Source organism: Fundulus heteroclitus, unplaced genomic scaffold (genome assembly GCF_011125445.2).
Source record: "Fundulus heteroclitus isolate FHET01 unplaced genomic scaffold, MU-UCD_Fhet_4.1 scaffold_61, whole genome shotgun sequence".
In the NCBI taxonomy this organism is placed as follows: Eukaryota; Metazoa; Chordata; class Actinopteri; order Cyprinodontiformes; family Fundulidae; genus Fundulus; species Fundulus heteroclitus.
Window position 1 is genome coordinate 1,932,876 of NW_023397044.1, and position 26,729 is coordinate 1,959,604.

General features: G+C 40.2%; 1 protein-coding gene across 2 annotated transcripts in view; it reads left to right on the plus strand.

Annotated features, from left to right (window-relative positions):
• The window catches only part of bves (blood vessel epicardial substance), a 69,053-nt gene that overhangs the window by 3,387 nt on the left and 38,937 nt on the right, over nt 1-26,729 (plus strand). For both annotated transcript variants that reach the window (XM_036133341.1, XM_036133342.1), the window contains exons 3-4: nt 15,100-15,224; nt 15,648-15,835. In XM_036133341.1, coding sequence (XP_035989234.1) covers nt 15,100-15,224; nt 15,648-15,835 — 313 coding nt within the window. The remainder of the gene's footprint in view (nt 1-15,099; nt 15,225-15,647; nt 15,836-26,729) is intronic.

A 26,729-nucleotide genomic window follows, 5' to 3' on the forward strand; every position in this document is an offset into this window, starting at 1 on the left:
TTCCCTGCCATCAATATCTTGCTGTCTTTCCTAGGTGAGAGCAGTACTCCGGCAGTTCTTCTTTGGGCATGGTGGGGAGGTTGAGGAACACTCCAAATGTGTCATTCACCTCTCCCAGGTTCTGAAATCTTTCATTAAGTGAGGGGAAGGCTGTATCCTCTACCATGTAAAAAATGTTTTCCATTCTTTTAAGTGCATATTTAATAGGCTCATTTGGTAACTTATACCCAAAGTGACTTTGAGTGGCTCTCAGACATTTTTGTTTGCGAACCGCCTCTACATTCATCTCTTCACACCCCTCTTCAGCCAAAGACTGGGCCTCACTCTTACCACAGGATCTGCAGTAGTTTCCGTGACTTCCAGAAGATCCTCTCTGACTTGCAGTCTGGTACCTCACTGCTTGAATGTGTTGTATTCTTTCTCATCTGATCTCTGACCACAATTTGAGAGTGATTTTATCACATTTCAAGAGGATTTCCCATCAATGGATGGAGGCTGAGAAAAGTTTGAATACTTTTGTTAAATATCCAAACTAGCTAATGGCATCAGGTGAGCTCTTAGCAGCATCAGCTATCACCAAATTAAAAGTGTGAGTGCTGCATAGAACATGCAGTGCATTCATGAATGTTCCACTATGCAGTGGTCGAAGGGGACATTAGCTCCTTCCTTTTGACAATAAGAGATGACAAATTATGCACTGATACAGTGGATTACTTTGTTTTGGACATTTTGCCTAGGTAATGTGTGTGATTGCCAGTTCCACTTTCCACTCTCTGAAAATGCTGCTTCCTTATGGGATCAAACTTGGCCAAGAGCTCCACCTCTTTGACAAATGACCATTGTTTGACTTGTTTAAAGTGCCTGCAAAGCCCCTTAAAGCCCTGTTTCTTTCAGCTCAGGACTGAATTACTGCCACCAATCAAGTGAGAACTTCCCGCCACCTGTTTCTCTCACCCACAGCAAGTGCCGTTTCTTGCGTGTCTACTGTTTTGCACCCCCTTTGCAAGACAGATCTCCAACTCGTATGTTGCCATGCAGGGGCATAGCACCAAACTCTGGGCCCTGTACACTCTCAATGTCAGTGGGCCTCTATTTATGCCAGTACATGAGGCATGTGTGCAAAAACAGATCTCCAACTCGTATGTTGCCATGCAGGGGCATAGCACCAAACTCTGGGCCCTGTACACTCTCAATGTCAGTGGGCCTCTATTTATGCCAGTACATGAGGCATGTGTGCAAAAAATAAAAAGGGTATTTATCTAAAACAAAACAAAAACATGAATAAGGTTTTAAGCTACAATGAGATCAGATTATATTGATGAGTGGTTCTTTCATTCACCAGCTGAAGTGATGCATTTGGCCAATCTGAGCATTTGGTTTGGTGCTCTTGCTCTTGAATACTTGAACAACCATCTCACCTTGTCTTAGCGCATCTTTAAAAGTGCCGCCAGGGGTCCGTTCTTCGTACGTTGCTTAAAACATCCAAGATCAAATGAGACATCCAGGATGATTTCATCTGGCTAATCATGATCCGACTAATTGGGTTCTTCGAACACACCTGTTGTTTACGATTAGTATGGCTAGATTGCGTTATCTGAGATAACTGCGTGTTAATGGGTCGCTTTAAAAGGGGAAATGTGGCGATAGTAAAACAATGATCAGCAACGCTGCTATTGGCTGTTCAGCATGGCCAAAGATCGTACACAGTTTTACTCCCAAAAATGGGAGAAAAACTGACTCTCATTTAACAGTGCATTTCCACCAACAGAACGTATAATTTCTCTTCTTTTACACTTGTGGGGCTGTGACTCAAGGAGCCCTACAAAAAATCAAATCCAGCTAACTGAGATAGCGACGTACGAAGAACGGACCCCAGGACAGGCCACTGCTGCTCCAGCTGCTGCACCACTGATTGTTTATAAAACTGGTTAAAGTTCACAACTAACATTAGCTGGCCCATAATTGTCTTTATACTTACAGCCGCAAGCTGCCTGGTTGGCAACTAGCTAAAAAAGACTTCATCAGCAGCAGCTGTCTGGAGGGACTACGTTAACTTTAACTGGACTTTGCATAACAAGCAAACTCAGTTCAACTTTGGGACAGAAAGCAGTCAACAGCTGCCTTTCTTCTTTTGATGCCCTGATTCCTGCTTTTTGGGCAGCATGATGTCTAGTCCCCAGGGCCCTGTTTCAGAAAGAATGGCCAATCTACCTTGAATAGATAGCAGCTACTCTGTGACGTTCTCTCTCACTCTGTCATAATCAGCGGGTTTTTTTTTTTTCAGAACAGGTGATATCAATCAGGTAATTAAACTCAGCATTCTATCAACCCTGAGTTAAGCGCAAGCCCGAGCATGAAAGAAGCCCTGATCAATGGAATGCAGATAATGTGATTCACCATGGCAATGGCAGGACATAAGAAGTCTCAAAGTGCGCATTTCCCACAAGTGGAATAAGAAATCTTTAATGAAGGCATTTGGAGAATATTTCACCATGATTAACAAAAGGAAACAATGCTGTTTCTGCTGAAAATAGTGAGTTAGCAGCAGAGAATTGCTGGAAAAAGTCATGCATGAGTGATATGAGTGTTACTTGATGTAGAATTATGCTGTATTCTCACACTACACTCATTCTTGGTGCAACCCGACAGGCATGAGAAGGACGTGACAGCAAATCAAGATGATGTAGGCTATAAAAATACAGTTTAATCAGGTAAGGTTAAGACATAAGTTATTCTTATGTTTAACCTTAATCAACTAAAGCATTGATTGGCTATCAACATATGCAATTAATGTTGGGATGGTGTGAGTTATTGAAATAGCTGATATGTTCATTAATCTTTTTGCCAGATGGATTTGGCTTCACCTATCCATCTAAAAATGAGTTGACGCTGATTGTTATTGATCTTGCATAAAAACGAAGAGCAGAACAAAGAAATGTTCAGAACCGAGAATGTCCCCTTGTTGCACCAGAGAACATCCAGGTAGATAAGAGTGGCCACCTTCAGCAGCAGTTCATGTTAACTTTCAAAGTAGATATTATCTATCATATGTTACTGGAGCCCACTTTGAAAATGTAATTAAGACCTTGAAAGAACCCAGTACATATATCCTATTTAAAGTGTTATTTAAGATAAGATAAATTAGCTAATCCTTTATTTATCCCACGACTGGGAAAATTAGAGGGATTTAAGCAACAGGCAGGTGCACACAACACAGACAAAATTACATAAGGATTGAAAGATATAAGAGGTGGATTAGGAAAAATACACTGAACATTATTATTATTATTATTATTATTATTATTATTATTATTATTATTTCATTGTAATAATAAAAATAAAAATCACAAAAGCCCAAAGTGTCAGGACTCAGCTGGCAGGGCCATGCAGCCTGTTGCCATCTTTGCTTCGTCCACAGGTGTTCGCGGTTGGCTGGTGGGCGGAGTAGGCGCACCTGCAGCTCGTCAGCAGCACCGGAGCTGCACTATAAGATCTGCACTCGGACAGCGGGTGGATGCCTGAGTGTTACCGTTGTGGTATGCCTACCAGCCTCGACCTCACGCCATTAAGACTTTGCTCCCTCGCTAACCGCCACCCTTTGTGTCTCCCAGGTACCTCCTCGTGCTCCTTCGTCCTCCTTCGAGCTCCTCAGTCCTCCTCGTGTCGCCTCTTGGGATTTCCCCGTTCATCTTGAGTGGAGCTTTGCTTCTCGGACGAGACGCACTCCCGACGACTGCCAGGTTCCATCCGCTGTCCTGAATCCTCCGGTGCTGCTCGGACCTTTCGCCCCGCTCTCAGCCGCCCGGACACCTACGACCAACATTCAGCTGAGTCCACACTGCCGTCCTCCCCGGTCGGGTTTCTTGCACCTCGTGGTAAGCTTACGTTCCCCTGAATACTTTCCTTAGGGCTTTCCCTTCCCAGAATTAATGTTCTTCCCTTACCTCCAGATCGACCTGGTCCCCGCCGCCCGAGTTCCTGCCCGAGCATCTTCCAGCCCGCAGATTAGCTTCGCCGCCTAGCATTCTCGCCTGTGTAAACAATAAACCTTTTAAACTTACCTGTCGTTACCGAGTGTGTTTCTGCATGTGGGCCCGACATCTCAAGGCAAACATGACACAAAGGTCAACAGTTTCATGGTACATCAAGCTTATATGTCAAAAGTATCAGTATCGATAGCGCCGATACTCACCCTGTATTCACTTCGGATCGGATCGATTTAAAATTCCCGGTATCACACACCTCTAGCGGGGAGCTGGGGTGGGGGGGGGGGGCAGCGTGTGTTTGAGGAGGAGACAGAAAGAGCCATCTCTAGTGATAACAGAGACAGTGGAGGTGGAGAGGCTTACTGCCCAATTGTATGGTCTGAGCATAGTGGCTCAGAAATGGATCACACTGTTAATTTTACTGATCCCGTGTTATGGCCAACAAAAATTACTGATTCTGATCGAATGAATCAGTAATTGTTGTGCATTTAATGGAAAAAAGGAAGCTTTTCTCAGAGATTCAGAGGGCAAAGAATTCCCAAAGTATCTAACATATTCTACCTCATGCAATGGAAGGGAAAAATTGTTAGGGACTGGCTAATATACAGCAAGTCAAAAAAGGCCATATTTTGGCTGCAGTGCTTGCTGTTCTCTTATGAAGAAAAGATCAACTAGTGCGCTAAATTCAATAGATGGGTTGAAAATATAAAATACAGAGATTTACAGGGCATGAAGTATACAGTTAAGTTGACTTTTTGTTTGGTGTGTGTGTGTGTTTGGGGTCCAAAAAGACTGCGTTGTCGGACCCTAGCAAAGCTGTGAGCTGGCCTGCACATGGTTGTATACTTTTGTGGTTGTGTGGGCTATGGGCAACAAGTGTCTGAATGTAGATGTGCATAGGTACATGTGAATGTGTCTATGTATGTTTATATGTACAGTACATTTATTTATTTGCTTATGTGATGTATGTATTATTGGCCTAATCCTGCTTCACTACTAAAGGCCCATTTTTACCCCGGTTTAAGATTTGACAATAAATGAGGAATCATTGATCAGAGGTAGAACGGTTTAAATACATATTTAATTCATAGAAATTAAATATGGAGACAGAGTACATACCATTACAAGATGTTGTTCTCACCGCGGTGGATAAGTCTGTCTGTCTGAAGTAAGTTTTACCAAGACATTCCTTTTATCAACTTTAAACTCCTCCTGCATGGCTCAGAGGGAGGATGACTGATCTCCTCTCCTTCTGACCACCCCCCTCAGGGCAATAAAACTCTATGTTTATCTTACGCTGGAGCAGGAAGGGACAGGCCCCACTCTGCTTTACTCAGTAACCCCAACTAAGATATATTTTTAATTCTCAACAACCCCTCTGTTTTGATCTCTCATAGATCAAACCAATAACTAGGTTAAACTAAGTCTATGTCTTGAAACCCTTAAACAAAATGTAAATAGTAAGATGTAATATTGTAACCCACTGTCCCCTCTGTTGGCGACTTATGAAATCAAATGAAGTTCAAATGTTCCTCTTAAATGTAAAATAACCCAAGTATAAGTCAAAAAGCTACTAACCCTATCTGAATCTCTAACCTACTAGAATTAAGAAAAGTAAGCACCTTTATCCGAGAGGTGCAAGGCTGAGATAAATGTACAACTACCAGAGACTATTATATGATCTAAATATGACTTTAAGAGTCCTAACCTAGATTAACAAAATGTCTTCTTAAAGACAAGTAATAAAGAAATAAGAAATAAAGATAACCCATGAAAGCACTACACTCAGATCAAACCACAGAATAAAAAGATTATCATGCAATGCAGAACCAAGAGACTAACAATACTAATATTGAACACCTTATGAATATAGAACTTATAAGACATATGCAGTGATTACAAACTTTTCTTTTTTTTTTACAAAATGCATTCAATTGTGGTCATGATGTCTTGCGTCTCGGAGATGTCTTCTTCTCGCCTTTTAAGGAAGATGGTTTAAAGAGTCAGTGTTCCAACCGCGGTCTCCACACATCTGTATGTTAATCTTTATTAAAAATAAAAAACGAAAACAAAATAAACTTCCAGCTGCCCCTCCGTGGGTGGCTATCGGCGCCTCGAGCTGCCCCGCTGCCGGATGGCACGGGTGGGTGGCAGTTGAAAACCCTTCCAGTCAGCCAGTCTGACCCGAATGTTGGCCTGGTATTGTTCCCTTAAACCCTCTGTTTGGCTGGTACACACGGCTCTGGAATCAGATGGGCCCCTGACCTCTGGCCCACCACATCTGTCTGTTGATGACTTTAGCGCGCATTCTTCGAGGTTGGGGGTTGGTGGACTCCCTTCACATTTCTCCTAATTTTATGTCTCCTGAAACTTACACGACAACCGTTTAGATATCAAATGTCGTGTGCTACCTGTAATTCCGGAGGTTGACTTCGGTCCCGAAAAGCTCCTTTCAGTCATATGGAAACATATCCTGTAATGAAATTAACTGCACACACTACCACAAGAAACACACTTCACATCTTCCATTGTTCCCTCTCCAGCCTATGAGAAATGTAATAGTAAATGAGACATTTTATCGCAATTTCACTTTCCCCGTCCTTACGCTGTCCTGTAAGAAAATGCAACGACCACACAAATACGTTAATCTCTGGTGATGATTCCCCTGTCTGTAAAATCAAAAATTAGTTAATGCAGTTGTGAAATCAAAGTATAGTAACGAGACGCATGTGGGGCCCGTTCGTGTTGGACCAACCTTTTGTCTAAGTTTCCTTGAGACAGTAAGTCTGCTGCCTAACCTTTGACCGTTAAATTTAATCTCTTCTCTTAGCTCGGTTCCTGGGGTTAACTGGAACAATCGTAAAACCTTGTGACATGCACTTTTTAAAAGAGTTATCTGCTCACAAGACTGTCATACTTCCTTGGTGCATCCTGTGTTTGACACATGCCCACTGAAGTGTGAAACCAACCTTTGTTCTACATACATCCTCATCTGTTTAGGTCACTGGGTTAAAGTTAACATCTATATTACTTTAAGCTACACTATTATATATAAGTGATTAGATTTCCATAACACTGTTATCCTGTAAGAATGTCAGAATGTTCTCTGGATTAAAAATTAAAGATTACCATCCATCACACCACTCCACACAAAACCTTTCAGCACGTCACCACATTTTGAATCCTATTTTAACAGGGTCTTTAATAGAATTAATTTAGTTATAAATCAAGTTACCCTCTGTTTATCTCAGTTTTATCCAGTTTTTCCTAGTTCCTATAGTTTTTCTATTTAATTTAACATTCACTTTATTGTCCTGCTTAAACTGTTTAAGCCTTTCCAAGAACCCCCCCTCATAGAATCTGTCTGTAGCAGATACTTGTTGTCTGACACTCCGCCCATTAAATTATTAAACGGTTCCGGTCTGTTTTGGGAGTCACTTAACAAACATTCCAGAAAGCCATGGGTAAGGTCTTTTCTGGGGGGTTTCTTTTTGTTTAAACAACCGTTATCTGATTTACAATGCAGTTACATACCTCTGTGGTGTCCTGCACAAGAATCCTTCATTCAAATTACTTGTGCCAAGGGTTGATATAAAGTTTAAGATCTATATAACTTTACGATACAGTGTTATCATATAAATGTTTATGTCATATCCCTCTGCTTGGAACAAAATTAATTTTGTTACAAAACATTAACAAAGAATGGTATTATCCATTACAGGGAATCAATTAACTGCACATAATTATCTGAATTGAAGTATGAAAAACACTGCCCTACATCCTGGATTCAGATCAAAACATAATGCAATTTCATAATCCCACAGATCTGCAAGAAGCCCTCCAAAAGTTGTGTAAGATCAGTGTACCCATTGAAATAATGATTGTAAACTAATGTGCTCAAAACAAGTTGATGGTATGAAAATGCTGAACGTTCCAAGGTACTTACATACTGATAAAATATTGGGTTTTGCCTGAATAAAACACCTGGTAACGGCAAATTCTGGTGAAATTCTGGTACGTTGTAGCAGGCAACTGACCTATCAGTTATATAACAGAAAAGTAAATAGACATCACTATATTTTCAAAATCGCAAACCTGTTCGCTGGGATATGCTCAATCAGCTGCGTTTAGAAGTTATTACCTGCACCAATCCATTTGCCTAGAAGCTCAAGAGTTGGAGACACAGAAAAAATATTAGAAATCACATTCCATTAAATTTGGTCAGAAGTATATTGGTAGAAATAACAGTATGAATTACCTTAACAAAAAAGTCTGTTATCAGTCTGTGGTCCTTGAGATGGACTGGACTGACATTTTCAGCAGATCAGGCAGAAAAGAGATTGGAGCTTAGACGTCGCACTCACAGCTTCCATGTGTGGAACTCCACATTTCGTCCCCCACGTGTTGCAGTGATTCGCTGTCGACGCACCTCAGTGACAAAGTTCTGGTCCACGACTCAGAAACTGGATGAGGCATGCAACTCCAGTGTATGCAGACAGTCATTTTCCCTTGACAGCTTAGGATCTGTGCTGTTCATAGGCGTTGGCCATTGTTCCAAGGTGAGGAAACATTGTTCTTGGGAGCGTTATCCCCTTTCTGGGGCACTGACCTTCTTGAAGGTGAAGTGGTATTGGGACTTCTTGCCAGGATTTAGTGATGTGAAACAGTCCCTGGTCCAGTGTCCAGCGTAAGCAACTGTCTCAGATGTGATGGGTGCCCCTCGACACACATATCGGCTGTAAATGCTCAGTTTCATTCTTCCAACCCCAAATCGGCACCGATCTGCGTCTCATGTCATCCGTGTCCATACTCCAGAACGAACAGACCTATAACAAAATTAAGATAGAAAAAGAAAAACAGGGGGAAAGGGAACTCCCCCACCTTAAATTAAAATAGAGACAGTTCTCGATGGAATCAGCTGCTTACTCTCACTCCTTCCTATGTTGTTTTCCAATAACTGTAATGTTACCAACTTTTAGTAATTAACAAACTCAAGCATTGTGTATCACCCTTCCTTTGAGTCACAGGCAAATGGTGTATCAAATATTGTCTCAGCGAGCGTATCAAGATTTAAAATCATCAGCTGAGATATTGAAGAGGGCACATTGTTTTTTATTGTTGTAACACTATTACTCTAAATAATTCCCCTAAATTGGACTGATTTATTTAGGATCCACACCTGTGTGTTAGATCCATCCTACCGATTTTTTCAGAAGATATCAAGAGTCCCAGTCAAACTCAGGAACCTTCTGCTAAAGTGTATAAAGAAAATGCTGTATAACTACGTCTATCAAGGAAGAAAGTATAAAAAAAACACCAAAGGTACATTTTAAAACAGCTCTAAAATCAGTTATGTGCCTTTGTTTAGTACATTTTTAAGTCAAATTCTGCCGGCCACGAACAATCACCAGCAACTGATGTTGAAAAGTTTATTCACCAGAATTTGCACATTACCAAATGAACAAGTAGAAGATTCCTCTGTTCTTAAATTACTGTGTGACAAGGACATCTGCAGTTTGTGGGACTATGAAAATGTGATTACATATAATGAATAATTTGGGGACCGTCCTGTGATGATCCCGTAATATTTTCTGTATCCACTAGTTTCTGCCGTTCTGCAATATCAGTATCTATAATAAACAATGCAAGCCATTAACATTGGTCATAGATTCCTCAATTTTAGCTGCTTCATTTGAGGATAACTTCAAAACTGACTCATGACTAAATGCAGGGTTAACAAAATCTGTCAAATCAGCCGCAATATCCGTTTGCCCACACTATTAAGATACAGTGTAACCTCAACTTTTAACTCTGTTTAGTTCTGCATACTGTGTTTTTCCCAGGCCTGCAAATTAGCAAAAGCTGATAGGGTTTACTACTCTCTATTAATCAGCTAGATTGAAGTCTGACGGATTATATCTATTTATTTATATATTATAACTAGGACTATCAAACAATGAAAACCTTTTAATCACTTTTTAATCGCAAATTATATTTAATGTCTGAAAGTATATACATTCATTAGGCATTTTGAAATGCTATTTTGCAATAGATAACGCTAGTTAAAATTACACTCTAACAGAAGGTGTTAGAAAAATATAAATGTCATCATTTTATTTTATCAAGCTACAGGCATTTGGTTTGTTTTAAGAGTTTGCTTTCAGGAAGGTACCATTGTTTTTAACCTTAGATAAAATGATTTCCCCAGATAAGGAATGTCCCCTTTATCTAACTGCACATGAAGCTGGTGATTTGATCATCACCCACAATGAAACTTGCTCCCTTCTGTGTTTACCCCCTTGTTGTAAACTCAAGACCGTGATTAAATCCTCCTGACCTCATGTGATGTGTGACAAGAAAGACAAGGGGACTGAGGCAGCCCCGTGTCCGTGTTGGTTTTCCCTCCAGGACAAAGAGGCCATTCATCACAACCCTAACATAAGGCATCTTCCCTTTTTTGTTTTTTCCCAATTTATAATGCCTCAAACAGATGTTTAATGTTCTCCAAAATGTTCAACAACTTTACCAAACGTCTAACATCTTTCTAACTTTTAGGCTACAGTTCAAAATAAAAAGTTTTCTCCAAAACTCACCAAAATGCAGGCCGTGGTCTCTCTCCAATGCAACTCACCCAATCAGTTTGCAGCCAATACCTCAAATGCTTTACTGCATTGAAAGTTCTCCTGCACTTTAACAGACATCATTAATGCATCAACCTTTTTTCTAATGATTTCCAAATTCCCCTTTAGTTTTTATTTACACCCATATTGTTACCTATTACTTTTTCTTAACAAAATTAAACTGCCCCCCAGTCACTGCTCTAATCTTGGGGTCCATGCACGTGGAGAAATTCACACCATCCTGAAGACACGCACACACCGCAGCAGAAATACACACACACAGACAGACTCACATCGGAGCCGCGGACTCCGCTTTCAGTTTGCTCACACAATGGATCCAGTTTTCACCGAGACAAAACATTGGACAGGACGTAACAAAACAACATTTAAGACAGACAGCCTGGCGCATCACAGAGAGACCCTCGTCCCTTCCGTAGTCGACGAAACGTTTCCTTATTTTAAAATCTCCTCGTCTGATCGTTGTGCTCAGAACCCAGTTCTGTCGCTAGAGAACAATTTAAATGTTCTCCTGGGGCCCCTTTTGTTAATCTCTTACCTTCTATAACAGCTCACTCTTAAGGTCTTGCTGCTCTTAGCCTCAACTTAAAGATGTTACGTATTCTTGGCCGTCCTATCGCTGTGCTGCATTAGGGTGTCCCCTTCCCCAAAGAAAGCACTCCATCTTAGTCCTAAATTCACCAGTTTGTCAGTCTGGTGCAGAGGTGACCAAATCTCGAGACTCTTTTTATTCTTTGTATTTTATCTTTTTTATTTGATTTTAAATAAGTTTTTTGCAATCTCAACATTTAAGTTTCTCAATTGTTATTCTTATGTTATTTTATTTATTTTTGTAAAGTCTCAACAGTTAAGTTTCTTGGCTTTCTCGGTTTCAACATAAATTCCATTCAAACCTCTCACACTAGTTGCTCTGTTCAACCTCTGATATTTTGAGAAGAAAGCGTCTCACTTACAGCAACACTTGATTTAGCCTACATCTAATCTTTAGCCAATAGGAGAATCAAAATCTCCTTACTTTTTTTCGGGTCGACCCTGTTTTGCTGTAAGTGATTACTTCTTTGTGCCCAATTTCAAAAGGTTCCTCCACTTTAATGTCAAATCCGGGTCACGGCACCAAATTGTGCTGTATGTATTATTGGCCTAATCCTGCTTCACTACTAAAGGCCCATTTTTACCCCGGTTTAAGATTTGACAATAAATGAGGAATCATTGATCAGAGGTAGAACGGTTTAAATACATATTTAATTCATAGAAATTAAATATGGAGACAGAGTACATACCATTACAAGATGTTGTTCTCACCGCGGTGGATAAGTCTGTCTGTCTGAAGTAAGTTTTACCAAGACATTCCTTTTATCAACTTTAAACTCCTCCTGCATGGCTCAGAGGGAGGATGACTGATCTCCTCTCCTTCTGACCACCCCCCTCAGGGCAATAAAACTCTATGTTCTCTTACGCTGGAGCAGGAAGGGACAGGCCCCACTCTGCTTTACTCAGTAACCCCAATTAAGATATATTTTTAATTCTCAACACTTACTTAATGGACTTTGAGAAGTATGGACCCATAGGTAAAGTAGAAATCAGGAAGATTGATTCTATTAAGGACTATAGGAAGGAGAAGGTGATTAAATAAGGTTCACTTCTTTATCTGTTTTCAGACATAATTATTAAATTATACATGTTATATATATATATATATATATTAGGGCTGGGCAACGATTAAAATATTTAATCGCGATTAATCGCCCTGATTAATCGCGATTAATCGCGATTAATCGCATTGTATTTACAAACTCCAAGAATGAATTCAAAAGTAGTGTAAAGAGCACTTTTATTTTAATGTTCTTCTGCTGCCATATGAACAAAAGTGTTGTAACATTTGTAGCACTTATCAGTAACACATATTTAGTGTAAAGCTCAACTTAAACATGTAAAACAAAAAATAGCAATAATAATAAATTAAAGCTTATTGCCACTGACAGGGAATTCTCTTTATGGGGAAAAAATCTACCAAAAACAGGCAATTTCTGAGGTAACAGCAGGGAGCAGCATTACCATTTTATGTTCAATACCAAAGTTTAACTTGGCAGTGGTTACAACTAACTTGTTTCTGTCATATTCCATGCTGGAAGAACTTTAAACTGAAATGCTTGCTAACTCGATATGCTTGCGTTTATTTGACGTTGACACGCGGTTTTTTGTTGTTGCTTTCTCGCGCGCATATAGTGAATGGCAGGGGGAAAACAGGCAAAAATACATGGATACTTTGAAACGAGAAGCGACTTCACCGACGGCGTCGATGCAGACCCCCCCGCTCCGCTCCGCACAAAACTTGTTCCGGCCGCCAACTCACCGCCTCGCCTCGCCTAAGCTCGCTCGCGGTACCTGCGGGAAACACCGCCTTCCGCATGTCAGCTGTGTTTTTTTCCGGCCAGCACCTTTCTTCCTCTTTGAATCTGAGGCTGGGCTGACAGCGAGGTTATTGGCGCATTATCGCCACCTACTGTTCTGATTCAAACCCCTACACCGCAGCAACAGACCTTCACAAAATAAAAGCATGTGACCAACATGCGTTAACGCGCGTTAAAGAAAATATCGCCGTTAATAGTCTAATGAATTAACGCGAAATTAACGCGTTAACTTGCCCAGCCCTAATATATATATATATATATATATATATATATATATATATATATATATATATATATATATATATATGGTACAGACCAAACGGTTGGACACACCTTCTGATTCAAAAAGTTTTCTGTATTTTCATGACTATGAGAATTGTAGATTCACGCTGAAGGCATCAAAACCATGAATTAACACGTGGAATTATATACTTAACAAAAAAGTGTGAAACAACTGAAAATATGTCTTATATTCTAGGTTCTTCAAAGTAGCCACCTTTTGCTTTGATTACTGCTTCGCACACTCTTGGCATTCTCTTGATGAGCTTCAAGAGGTAGTCACCTGAAATGGTCTTCACTTCACAGGTCTCCCCTGTCAGGTTTAATAAGTGGGATTTCTTGCCTTATAAATGGGGTTGGGACAATCAGTTGTGTTGTGCAGAAGTCAGGTGGATACACAGCTGATAGTCCTACTGAATAGACAAAAAAGCAAAAAGCAGCTAAGTAAAGAAAAACGAGTGACCATCATTACTTTAAGAAAAATTGACAGCAGCAGGTTAACAGCAGCTCAGATTAGAGACCAGGTCAATGCCACACAGAGTTCTAGCAGACACATCTCTAGAACAACTGTTAAGAGGAGACTGTGTGAATCAGGCCTTCATGGTAAAGTAGCTGCTAGGAAACCACTGCTAAGGACAGGCAACAAGCAGAAGAGACTTGCTTGGGCTAAACAACACAAGGAATGGACATTAGACCAGTGGAAATCTGTGCTTTGGTCTGATGAGTCCAAATTTTAGATCCTTGGTTCCAACCATCTGAACCTTTGTCTTTGTGCGACGCAGAAAAGGTGAACGGAAGGACTCTACATGCCTGGTTCCCACCGTGAAGCATGGAGGAGAAGGTGTGATGGTATGGGGGTGCTTTGCTGGTGACACTGTTGGGGATTTATTCAAAATTGAAGGCATACTGAACCAGCATGACTACCACAGCATCTTGCAGCGGCATGCTATTCCATCCGGTTTGCGTTTAGTTGGACCATCGTTTATTTTTCAACAGGACAATGACCTCAAACACACCTCCAGGCTGTGTAAGGGCTATTTGACCAAGAAGGAGAGTGATATGGTGCTGCGCCAGATGACCTGGCCTCCACAATTACCGGACCTGAACCCAATTGAGATGGTTTGGGGTGAGCTGGACCGCAGAGTGAAGGCAAAAGGGCCAACAAGTGCTAAGCATCTCTGGGACCTCCTTCAAGACTGCTGGAAGACCGTTTAAGGTGACTACCTCTTGAAGCTCATCAAGAGAATGTCAGGAGTGTGCAAAGCAGTAATCAAAGCAAAAGGTGGCTACTTTGAAGAACCTAGAATATAAGACATATTTTCAGTTGTTTCACACTTTTTTGGTAAGTATATAATTCCAAATGTGTTAATTCATAGTTTTGATGCCTTCAGTGTGAATCTACAATTTTCATAGTCATGAAAAAAAAGAAAACTCTTGTTTTGTGTGTCAAAACTTTTGTTTGAAGCAGAAATTCCACTTATTTATTGGGCCGTATTTTTTTACAAGTCAGAGTACACATTAACCCTGTTTTTAAAAAGTAGCATAACTATGTGAAATGCCAATGTTAAATTTATTTATATAGCACACTATGCAAATACTAATTATGCAATTTATTATTGGTTTTCACATGCATAATTTTTGTTGCACTGTGTTAACATGAACTACACAGAATTTTCTTCTTGTGACGAGTTGCGTGAAAAAGAAAAACTTTCAATAATTTCTAAAGTTTCATTGGTTGATCTTTTATTTCTTAACAAGCTTTACTGTGTGATTTTATTTTGACAGGATGCTGTCTCTTCATTGCTTGGGCCAGTTTGTATCGTTGCAATCTTGATGTGATGGTTTGGAACGTGGTGTTTTTGGTGGTCAACTTCATGCACTTATTCTTTCTTCTGTACAAGCGCAGACCGGTGAGTTCTGTATCACCATACCCTATACTCTGTTTGGCCATATTGTGTTCAGACTGGTTCTATGTATTTACTACAGTTGGGCAACAATACAGATATTGAAACACATTCTTACGTTTTTTCCATCACCGTCTAGACTAGAGAGCAGCATTCCTCCAGAGTTTGGCCAGTTGTATGCTAATGGGATGGCAGCTTAACTGATGGATCTCTATCCAGTCAATAAAATGAGACCAACATTCATAATAGGAAGCAAGACAAAATCCCCCCCCACACACACACACACACCTTTTACCTATTTGGTGTCTTATCAAAGGGATTCTTACGAGCAAAATACCAAATAGAGCTTTTTTCTTTTCATTAATCATTCATTAAAGTGATTTCAGTTTAGTAGAACGATGAATTGAGGTTGTCGCTGCGCTCTTTCAGGTTAAGATTGACAGGGAGCTGCGGTCAGTCTACAAGCGGATGTTTGAGCCTCTCCATGTGCAGCAGGCTTTGTTTCAGAGGCTCACAGGACAGTTCTGCACCATTCAGACTCTGAAGAAAGGCCAAGCATATGCTGCTGAGGACAAGACCTCTGTGGATGAACGCCTCAGCATTCTGCTCAAAGGAAAGTATGAAAGCTAGTCTTTTACATTCCCTGACTGACGCATACTCTGAATAATCATGACATGTAGAAAATTGTAGCCCCACATTTAAATGAACAACATTCTGTTTTTTTTAAGTATCATTTATAATGACAGTATCTTGCACTGGAAAGTATTCACCTCCCCTGGCATTTTCATGTGTTGTTGCCTCACAGCCTGGAATCAAAATATGAATAGTTTATGCATTTTCATTTACAGAACATGCCTAGAACTTTAAAGATGTATAATTTTTTAAATTGTTTAGAAAACATCAAAAAGTAAAAAGTAAAACGTTAGCTTCCATAGCTTTCAAAAAAGTGAGTATGTAGTAGAACCCCTTTTCGCTGTATATTTTAGCTGCACGTGCCCGGATAAGCCTCTATGAGCTCGCCAAATCTTGCCTCTGAGCTTTCAGCTCATTTCTCAAGGCAAAACTGCTCAAGGCTATCTCTCTATTTAGCACCATAAATCTTTCCATCAACTTTGACAAGTGTCCCAGTCCCTGCTGATGAAAGACATTCCCACTGTATTATGCTGCCACCACCATGTTTCACTGTAGAGACAGTGTTCTTTGGTTAATAGTATGGGTTAGGTTTGCACCTGGCAGTATTTTCCTCTGTGGCCAAAAAGTTACATTTTAGTCGCATTTAACCAGAGCACCTTCCACCATACATTTGGGGGAGTGTGTAAACTAATGTTTTCTTTATTGTAAAATTGGTTCATAGGTGTATATTTTTCTTTTGTAGCAATGACACAGCTAATGCTTTCATTTTAAAAGGCATATAACAACAAGGTGTTGCAAATTAATCGTTACAAGCTTCAAGAGTTCTTTAGCACCTGGTTGATGAGGTAACAAGGTCTGTATTATGATTTTGTTGTGGATGTTTATTTACTTATAGTTCACTGAGTACAGACATTGCTATTAAATTTAAAGGTTATGTTTTTGCCCACTAGATGGTCCTCCTGCACTTTGATAAATTAGTCAGGCATCAGAATCAGAATCAAGTTTATTGCCAAATAGGTTTGCACTTACAAGAAATTTGACTTGGTGTTGATGGTGCAGACAAAAAAAAAAAAAAAAAAAAAAAAAATTGCGATTAATATATATATTATATATCTGTCCATAAAACCACAATAAACTGTACATTTCATAGAGCTGAGCTCTATGGATGAGTGGAAAGAAAATGGCCATTACTTAGTGGTAAAAATAAGAAGGAACGTTTTATAGCATCCCAGGTTAAAAAGATGGTCTCGCAAACAGATGGTTCACAATCCTTTTACAGAAAAGATTTCCATGTGAACACACCATAAGAGCTAAATAAATAAAAAATACTCACAAAATATCTTGCCTTTAACCCCCTGCCTTACCTTTTAAGCTTAAATTAATTATATTTACCTTAATTGCTACACCTTTTAATATAGCATTTTATAGCTTCCCGAATCCTGACAAAAATACCTACGTTTTGATGTATAATTTGTCTACGTAGAGTGAAAATTGAGCGAGTGGGCTCAAGTTGTTCGGAGTTTTGAAATTTTTAAAAAAGCTAGAGTGGGCCACTCTGGCAGTTGAAGAATTCCGTCATTGACTTTGATTATAAACGATGATTACATTGATTGTCGGACATGAGCTTTGAGGAGTAACTGTGAAGAGACGATAACAGATATCCACATGCCATTTTCACTTCTGAGTAGGTCACAGATATATCTACAAACTGGAAGTTAAACGGTGTTCGTAGGTGAAAGCATGATGACACAGTACAGCGTTGAAAATGGTCATTTGGAGGCTTTTTTTAGGCTTTCTTTCTACCCGACTCCATTGATTATTATGGGTATTTTGGGGGTTGGTTTTTCGCTAATTTTGTTGCCATGGTAACTCGAAACCACAATAAAAGTAGTAGCACACTATTCCCGACCGAGCCGCACGTTTTGGTACCTATATCGTGGGGGTGCACACTAAGGTTCGGGCCGCATTAATCGTGACGGAGGCACCTGCCTCCTCATTGCAAATGCTATGGCAGGCGCCTAATAAAGAGACGCCTTTAGAGGTGAATAGTAATAGGCCCTGCCCATGCATTTGCATGGAAGGCAGGCGCCTAAATATAGAGTCCGTTTAGAGGTGAATAGTAATAGGTGCCTCCATGCATTCGCACAGCACTGCCTCCTCATTGCAAATGCTATGGCAGGCGCCTAATAAAGAAACCCTTATTAGGTGCATAACATTAGGCCTCCGCCATGCATTTTCAATGCATAGGCGGGCGCCTAATAAAGAAACCCTTATTAGGTGCATAGCATAAGGCCTCCGCCATGCATTTTCAATGCATAGGCGGGCGCCTAATGATAAAAAAAAAAAAAAGGAATTATACTTTTGACCGATAGGGGGCCGTACCCAAACAATAGCGGGCATGGGCCGCTTTGCAACAGCGAGGAAGAAAGTCAAGAGCCCTGGCCACTAGCAGTGGAATAAAGGGAAAACTTGACGAGAAAGTCAAATTTTCAGACAAAATGGGAAGAAGTATGGACATGGGGAATTTTTTTTGGTCTCTTGTCATTCACACACAACATAAGCCGTGAGAGCCGACGTGAGTTTTGAAACGGCAAAGCTTTGTCTTAAGCAGAAGATCAAACGTGCAGCACCGTGTTCACAGACCAGTGTGATGCATTCCTGAGTGTCAGAAAGCTATGGTGCATTCAGGAGCATGGGACTTTAGATTTTTCAGAATAAAAAGCTAACAGATGTGCATATTCAAAAAGTAACAGAAAACAATTATAGAGCGTTCAGTATTGTAAGAAAGCCCACACAGTTTCTGGATAGACACATTATTGTTTGAGTTAAGTTCTGTTCCGTTTTATGCCTCTTTCCTTGTAAATTTGAAATGACCCATGCTCCTGAATGCATTGATATGGAGTTTAAATTCCTTTTTTGCAATTTTTTTTAAAGCAAACGGTTTGTCTTTTGCTATCAACATTTGCTGGACAAGTCTAACCAGTCAACAACTGGTTAGATAACACTTTTCCGGTATAAATAAGTTCATAACTGCTAATTAATAAACCAACTGTTAGTGCTAATCATTACAGGCTCATAGCCCTTGATCAAAACCATTTGAAACAATTGTCTTTATAGCTATCCTTTCACTTTGAATGATATATTTATAAATTACAATTGCCAATTATAATTAGTAAAAATCTTCATAATCAAACAGGTGTAATTGCATAACATCAGAGAGGCAGCAGAGACTTTGTATAGTACTGAGGGAGTTGCAGGGTTCCACAGCAAACACTGGAATATCTGTCCATAAAACCACAATAAGCTGTGCATTTCATAGAGCTGAGCTCTATGGATGAGTGGAAAGAAAATGGCCATTACTTAGTGGTAAAAATAAGAAGGAACGTTTTATAGCATCCCAGGTTAAAAAGATGGTCTCGCAAACAGATGGTTCACAATCCTTTTACAGAAAAGATTTCCATGTGAACACACCATAAGAGCTAAATAAATAAAAAATACTCAAAAAGTATCTTGCCTTTAACCCCCTGCCTTACCTTTTAAGCTTAAATTAATTATATTTACCTTAATTGCTACACCTTTTAATATAGCCTTTTATAGCTTTCCTGTACCAATTCAAACATCCATCTGCCATATTTTTGGACTGTGGGAGGAAGCCGGAGTATCCAGAGAGAACCCACACATGCACAGGGAGAACATGCAAACTCCATGCAGAAAGACCCAGAGTTGGATTTGAATACACACATATTCAAATATTAAAATTTTTAATCGTTTGACAGCACTAATATATATATATATATATATATATATATATATATATATATATATATATATATATATATATATATATATATATATATATATATATATATTAGTGCTGTCAAACGATTAAAAATTTTAATCACATAATGTTGATAGTTAACTGGAGATTAATCGCAAATTAATCGCATATTTTATCCTTTTATTTCTGAAAGTGTAATAGCCTGTTTGGGCATTTTAATATGCAATAGTGTCATTTATTTTGCTATAAATGACACTAATAAAATACATGCTTGTACAAAAAATATTTTTATTTTGTTATTTTTCAAGCACTTTTCAGAATTGGAATGAAAACATCCTGGTGCCAAATATTAAACTCTGGACTATAATGGCTAAATGACTAATCATGACGCCCTGATGTTTACACAGTGTGTAAACAAATGTGTAAATAAATACCTGTTTTCATGCCGATATATTTTTTTTGCCTCTTAAACAAAGATAGACATGGTACTATGCATAAACATATAAATCAATAAAAATTGTACATTTTACCCTCATTGGTGTGGCATTTATAGATTTTTCGCAAATCACCTCAGACTGACACAAACCCGAAACCTCCCCCATTCATTTCCTATGGAGCGGTTTTGAAAAATGACGTCTAAAAATCCAAAACATCACATGTTTTCGCATCGTCGCTACTCCTAAACCGTTTTATGTACAGACATGAGACTTTCACACATGAATGTCCCAACCCTTCTGGAACTTAGAAAAAAAGAATTTTGTGGATAACTGTTACGGTTTTTCCGCAGGAACAATTTGTTCGGGAGTAGCGAATGTGCAAAATCCTTAAAACGCTTTGGAGCTGCATTTTCCCTCATCATCCACTTTTGTACATCGTCGCTGTGCCTCCACCGATTCTTGTACAAACATAAAAATGAGCGCCATAGTCCTCAAAAGCCTGGTGGTACTCAAGGTGAAAGAATTATTTTGATATCTCTTATACTTTTTGAGCTACAGCGATTTGTTCAGATTTCTGAAAATCCATAAAAATCACCTTTATATCATAATTTTTTTACGCCTTTATTAAAGTTTTTCGATAGCTTATCTTCTTCCCCTATCCGTTACGAACTAAATGCAGAAAAAGTTACGTCTCTACCATTTATGGATCAGGAGATATGAAGCGTTGTTCGGGGCAAAGTTCTCCATTATAATCCAATAGGCAGTCTATGACACAAAGTGTCTGCACTTGAGTAGACGGGCCAGCTGCAGGCGTGAGTGAGTTTCCATGATGACGGAACTCTGAGGGCCAGAGGGAGACGCTCCATTAAGATAAAATGGCAACTTTCAACGCTGACTGCAGTGGCTGTGATTAATGTAGGTATCTGAAATTCGCGCAGTCACTTCCTCTTAGCATTTTAAAATTTTCATGTGACTTTCAGTCATGTGTCAATTTTCTGTCCCATTTTGGATTTCACATGCTTTCCTATTGGGCCTTTGCTTCCAACAGGATCTGGCATGATAACCAGACACGACCCAATTGGCCAATACAGCACCACCCACCTGTGTGAAATGGCACTACTGACAATTTTGGTCAAATGTTGAGTTCTGGGCCCAGATGTGGTGAGGCTGAGTTGCTAAAGGAGGCCAATCTGACCAATGAACTTTGGTCACGTTTGGTGACATTAAGTATTGGCACCCCTATTTGAGGCACATCCCAGTACAGGATTTTAACCAAACTGACAGAGTACAACCACCCGGTGATACTGAACACAACCATGCTAGCGGCTAACGGTTAGCATGTTGCTAACCAGAAGTAGCTCTAGGAAGCTCCTACAAACTTCTGCTTGACAGATTTGGTGAATTTTAGGATTTTCTCCCTTTGTAGGCACTTCTCAGTACAGGATTTCAACCAAACTAACAGAGTAACATCACCGGTGATACTGAACACAACCATGCTAGCGGCTAACCGTTAGCATGTTGCTAACCAGAAGTAGCTTTAGGAAGGTCCTATAAACTTCTGCTTAGCCAGGGTTCTTCTGCCTTTACAGACAGAGAGAGGGCTGCAGCTGTCAGTGAGTCTCCATGACAACGCTGCTAGCAAGAGGCTCCTAGGAGGTCCATTGACTTAACATGGCACCTTTCGACGGCCGCTTTGGGGGCTCTGAAGGCCATAGGAAGCTGAAATTCGCAGTGTTGCTTCCTGTTGCTATTTCTGATGGTACGGTACGCACCAAGTGGCAGGCGCCTTGCTAAATTTCTTCAGAAATTTTTCTAGTTAGGCGCCTGCCATAGCATTTGCAATGAGGAGGCAGTGCTGTGCGAAGCACAGCATTGCCTCCCATGCAAATGCATGGAGGCACCTATTACTATGCACCTCTAAACGGACTCTTTATTATTAATATTCCAGTTTCTTTGTGCGTTAATGCGGCCCGAACCGTAGCGTGCACCCCCACAATATAGGTATCAAAACGTGTGGCTCGGTCGGGAATGGTGTGCTACTACTTTTATTGGGGTTTCAAGTTACCATGGCAACAAAATTAGCGAAAAACCACCCCCAAAAAACCCATAGGAATGAATGGAGTCGGGTAGAAAGAAAGCCTCAAAAATGCATCCAAATTACATTTTCAACGCTGTACTGTGTCATCATGCTTTCACCTACGAACACCGTTTAACTTCCAGTTTGTAGATATATCTGTGAACTACTCAGAAGTGAAAACGGGATGTGGATATCTTTTATCGTCTCTTCACAGTTACTCCTCAAAGCTCATGTCCAAAAATCAGCAAAATTATCGTTTATAATGAAAGTCAATGACGGAATTCTCCAACCGCTAGAGTGGTTCTTACTTTAGAGAGTGCAATGCAAATGCATGGAGGCACCTATTACTATTCACCTCTAAACGGCTTATTTCTTATTCTTTATTTTTCTTACATCACGATAAATGCGGCCCGAACCGTAGCGAGCACCCCCACGATATAGGTATCAAAACCTGTGGCTCGATTACGAGATGTGTGCTACTACTTTTATTGGGGTTTCGAGTTACCATGGCAACAAAATTAGCGAAAAACCACCCCCAAAAAACCCATAGGAATGAATGGAGTCGGGTAGAAAGAAAGCCTCAAAAAAGCCTCAAAATGACCATTTTCAACGCTGTACTGTGTCGCCATGCTTTCACCTATGAACACCGTTTAACTTTCAGTTTGTAGATATATCTGTGAACTACTCAGAAGTGAAAACGGGATGTGGATATCTGTTATCGTCTCCTCACAAGTACTCCTCAAAGCTCATGTCCGAAAATCTGTGAAATCATCGTTTATAATGAAAGTCAATGACGGAATTCTTCAACTGCCAGAGTGGCCCACTCTAGCTTTTTTAAAAATTTCAAAACTCCGAACAACTTGACCTTACTCGCTCAATTTTCCCTCTATGTAGACAAATTATACATCAAACCGTAGGTATTTTTGTCAGGATTCGGGAAATGTAACCCCGAATGTAGACATGGTATTAAATGTAGACATGGTATTATGCATAAACATATAAATCAATAAAAATTGTACATTTTACCCTCATTGGTGTGGCATTTATAGATTTTTCGCAAATCACCTCAGACCGACACAAACCCGAAACCTCCTCCATTCATTTCCTATGGAGCGGTTTTGAAAAATTACGTTTGAAAATCCAAAACATCCCATGTTTTCGCATCGTCACTACTCCTAAACCGTTTTATGTACAGACATGAGACTTTCACACATGAATGTCTTAACCCTTCTGGCACTCACAAAAAAGGAATTTTGTGGATAACTGTTACAGTTTTTCCGCAGGAACAATTTGTTCGGGAGTAGCGAATGTGCAAATTCCTAAAAACGCTTTGGAGCTGCATTTTCCCACATCATCCACCTTTTTACATCGTCGCTGTGCCTACACCGATTCTTGTACAAACATAAAAATGAACTTAATGGTCCTCAAAAGCCTGCTGATACTCATGGTGAAAGAATTATTTTGATATCTCTTATACTTTTTCAGTTACAGCGATTTGTTTGGGACCCTTTTCAGAGGATTTCTGAAAATCCATAAAAACCGCCTTTAGATCATAATTTTTTACGCCTTTATTAAACTTTTTCCAGCAAAAAACGATAGCTTTTCTTCTTCCCCTATCCGTTACGAACTAAACGCAGAAAAAATTACGTCTCTACCATTTATATATCAGGAGATATGAAGCGTTGTTCGGGGCAAAGTTCTCCATTATAATCCAATGGGACTTACTGTGACCAAAGTGTCTGCACTTCGGTAGACTGGCCGCCACAGGTGTGTCAGTGAGTTTCCATGACGACGGAACTCTGAGGGCCAGAGGGGGACGCTCCATTGAGATACAATGGCAACTTTCATCGCTCACTGCAGCGGCTGTGATTAATGTAGAAATCTGAAATTCGCACAGTCACTTCCTCTTAACATTTTAAAATTTTCATGTGACTTTCAGCCATGTGTCAGTTTTCTGTCCCATTTGGGATTTCACATGCTTTCCTATTGGGCCTTTGCTTCCAACAGGACCTGGCATGATAACCAGACACAACCCAATTGGCCAATACAGCACCAACCACCTGTGGGAAATGGCGCTACTGACCATTTTGGTCAAATGTTGAGTTCTGGGCCCAGATGTGGTGAGGCTGAGTTGCTAAAGGAGGCCAATCTGACTCATGAACTTTGGTCACGTTTGGTGACATTAAGTATTGGCACCCCTATTTGAGGCACTTCCCAGTACAGGATTTGGACCAAACTGAGAGAGTCCAATCACCTGGTGATACTGAACACAATGTTGTTAGCGGCTAACAGTTAGCATGTTGCTAACCGGAAGTAGCTCTAGGAAGGTCTCACCAACTTCTGCTTCACAGAGTCTGTTCTTCCTTTAGAGAGAAAGCTCCACAAGAAATTTGGGCTACGTGGCATAAAGCATCTCCAAGCTACGAGGTGTCAAACATCCAATGTTTTTCAATGGGGGACCAAACCCCTTATGGTCCCAATACTGCATGCCCATATATGGCGCTACAGTATAGCTCAGATGGAAAGTGCAGGCTTTGCATGCAAGAGGTCGTGGGTTCGGAACCTGGCGTAGGTGACTAAGATTTTTGTGTTATAATCCTCACAGTGTGTATATTAAAACGTGTGCTGATCCGATGAAGTATTTTTTTGTACCACCCGCCATTTTGAGTTACCATGGCAACATTATAAATGACGTATTTTCTCCCTATTTGAGGCTCATCCCAGTACAGGATTTGGACCAAACTAACAGAGTACACTCACCCAGTGATACCAAACACAACCATGTTAGCGGCTAACGGTTAGCATGTTGCTAACTGGAAGTAGCTCTAGGAAGCCTGTACAAACTTCTGCTTCACAGATTTGGTGAATTTTAGCATTTTCTCCCTTTTTAGGCACTTCTCAGTACAGGATTTCAACCAAACTAACAGAGTAACATCACCCGGTGATACTGAACACAGCCATGCTAGCGGCTAACCGTTAGCATGTTGCTAACCGGAAATAGCTTTAGGAAGGTCCTACCAACTGCTGCTTAGCCAGGGTTCTTCTGCCTTTACAGACAGAGAGGGCTGCAGCTGTCAGTGAGTCTCCATGACAACGCTGCTAGCAAGAGGCTACTAGGAGGTCCATTGACTTAACATGGCATCTTTCAACGCCCGCTGCGAGGGCTGTGAAGGCCATAGGAACCTGAAATTTGCAGTGTTATTCCTGTTGCTATGTCTGACGGTACGGTACGCACCAAGTGGCAGGCGCCTTACTAAATTTCTTCAGAAATTTTTCTAGTTTATTATTAGGCGCCTGCCATAGCATTTGCAATGAGGAGGCAGTGCTGTGCGAAGCACAGCATTGCCTCCCATGCAAATGCATGGAGGCACCTATTACTATGCACCTCTAAACAGACTCTTTATTATTAATATTCCAGTTTCTTTGTGCGTTAATGCGGCCCGAACCGTAGCGTGCACCCCCACAATATAGGTATCAAAACGTGTGGCTCGGTCGGGAATGGTGTGCTACTACTTTTATTGGGGTTTCAAGTTACCATGGCAACAAAATTAGCGAAAAACCACCCCCAAAAAACCCATAGGAATGAATGGAGTCGGGTAGAAAGAAAGCCTCAAAAAAGCCTCCAAATGACCAATTTCAACGCTGTACTGTGTCGTCGTGCTTTCACCTACGAACACCATTTAATTTCCAGTTTGTAGATATATCTGTGACCTACTCAGAAGTGAAAACGGGATGTGGATATCTTTTATCGTCTCTTCACAGTTACTCCTCAAAGCTCATGTCCAAAAATCAGCGAAATCATCGTTTACAATGAAAGTCAATGACGGAATTCTCCAACCGCTAGAGTGGCCCACTCTAGCTTTTTTAAAGATTTCAAAACTCCGAACAACTTGAGCCTACTCGCTCAATTTTCACTCTACGTAGACAAATTATACATCAAAACGTGGGTATTTTTGTCAGGATTCGGGAAATGTAACCCTCATTGGTGTGGCATTTATAGATTTTTCGCAAATCACCTCAGACCGACACAAACCCGAAACCTCCCCCATTCATTTCCTATGGAGCGGTTTTGAAAAATGACGTCTAAAAATCCAAAACATCACATGTTTTCGCATCGTCGCTACTCCTAAACCGTTTTATGTACAGACATGAGACTTTCACACATGAATGTCCCAACCCTTCTGGCACTCACAAAAAAGGAATTTTGTGGATAACTGTTAAGGTTTTCCCGCAGGAACAATTTGTTCGGGAGTAGCGAATGTGCAAAATCCTAAAAACGCTTTGGAGCTGCATTTTCCCACATCAACCACTTTTTTACATCGTCGCTGTGTCTACACCGATTTTTGTAAAAATATGAAAATGAGCTACATGGTCATCAAAAGCCTGCTGATACTCATAGTGAAAGAATTATTTTGATATCTCTTATACTTTTTGAGTTACAGCGGTTTGTTCGGAACCGTTTTAAGAGGATTTCTGAAAATCCATAAAAATCCCATTTAGATCATAATTTTTTACACCTTTATTAAACTTTTTCCAGCAAAAAACAATAGCTTTTCTTCTTCCCCTATCCGTTAGGAAATAAACGC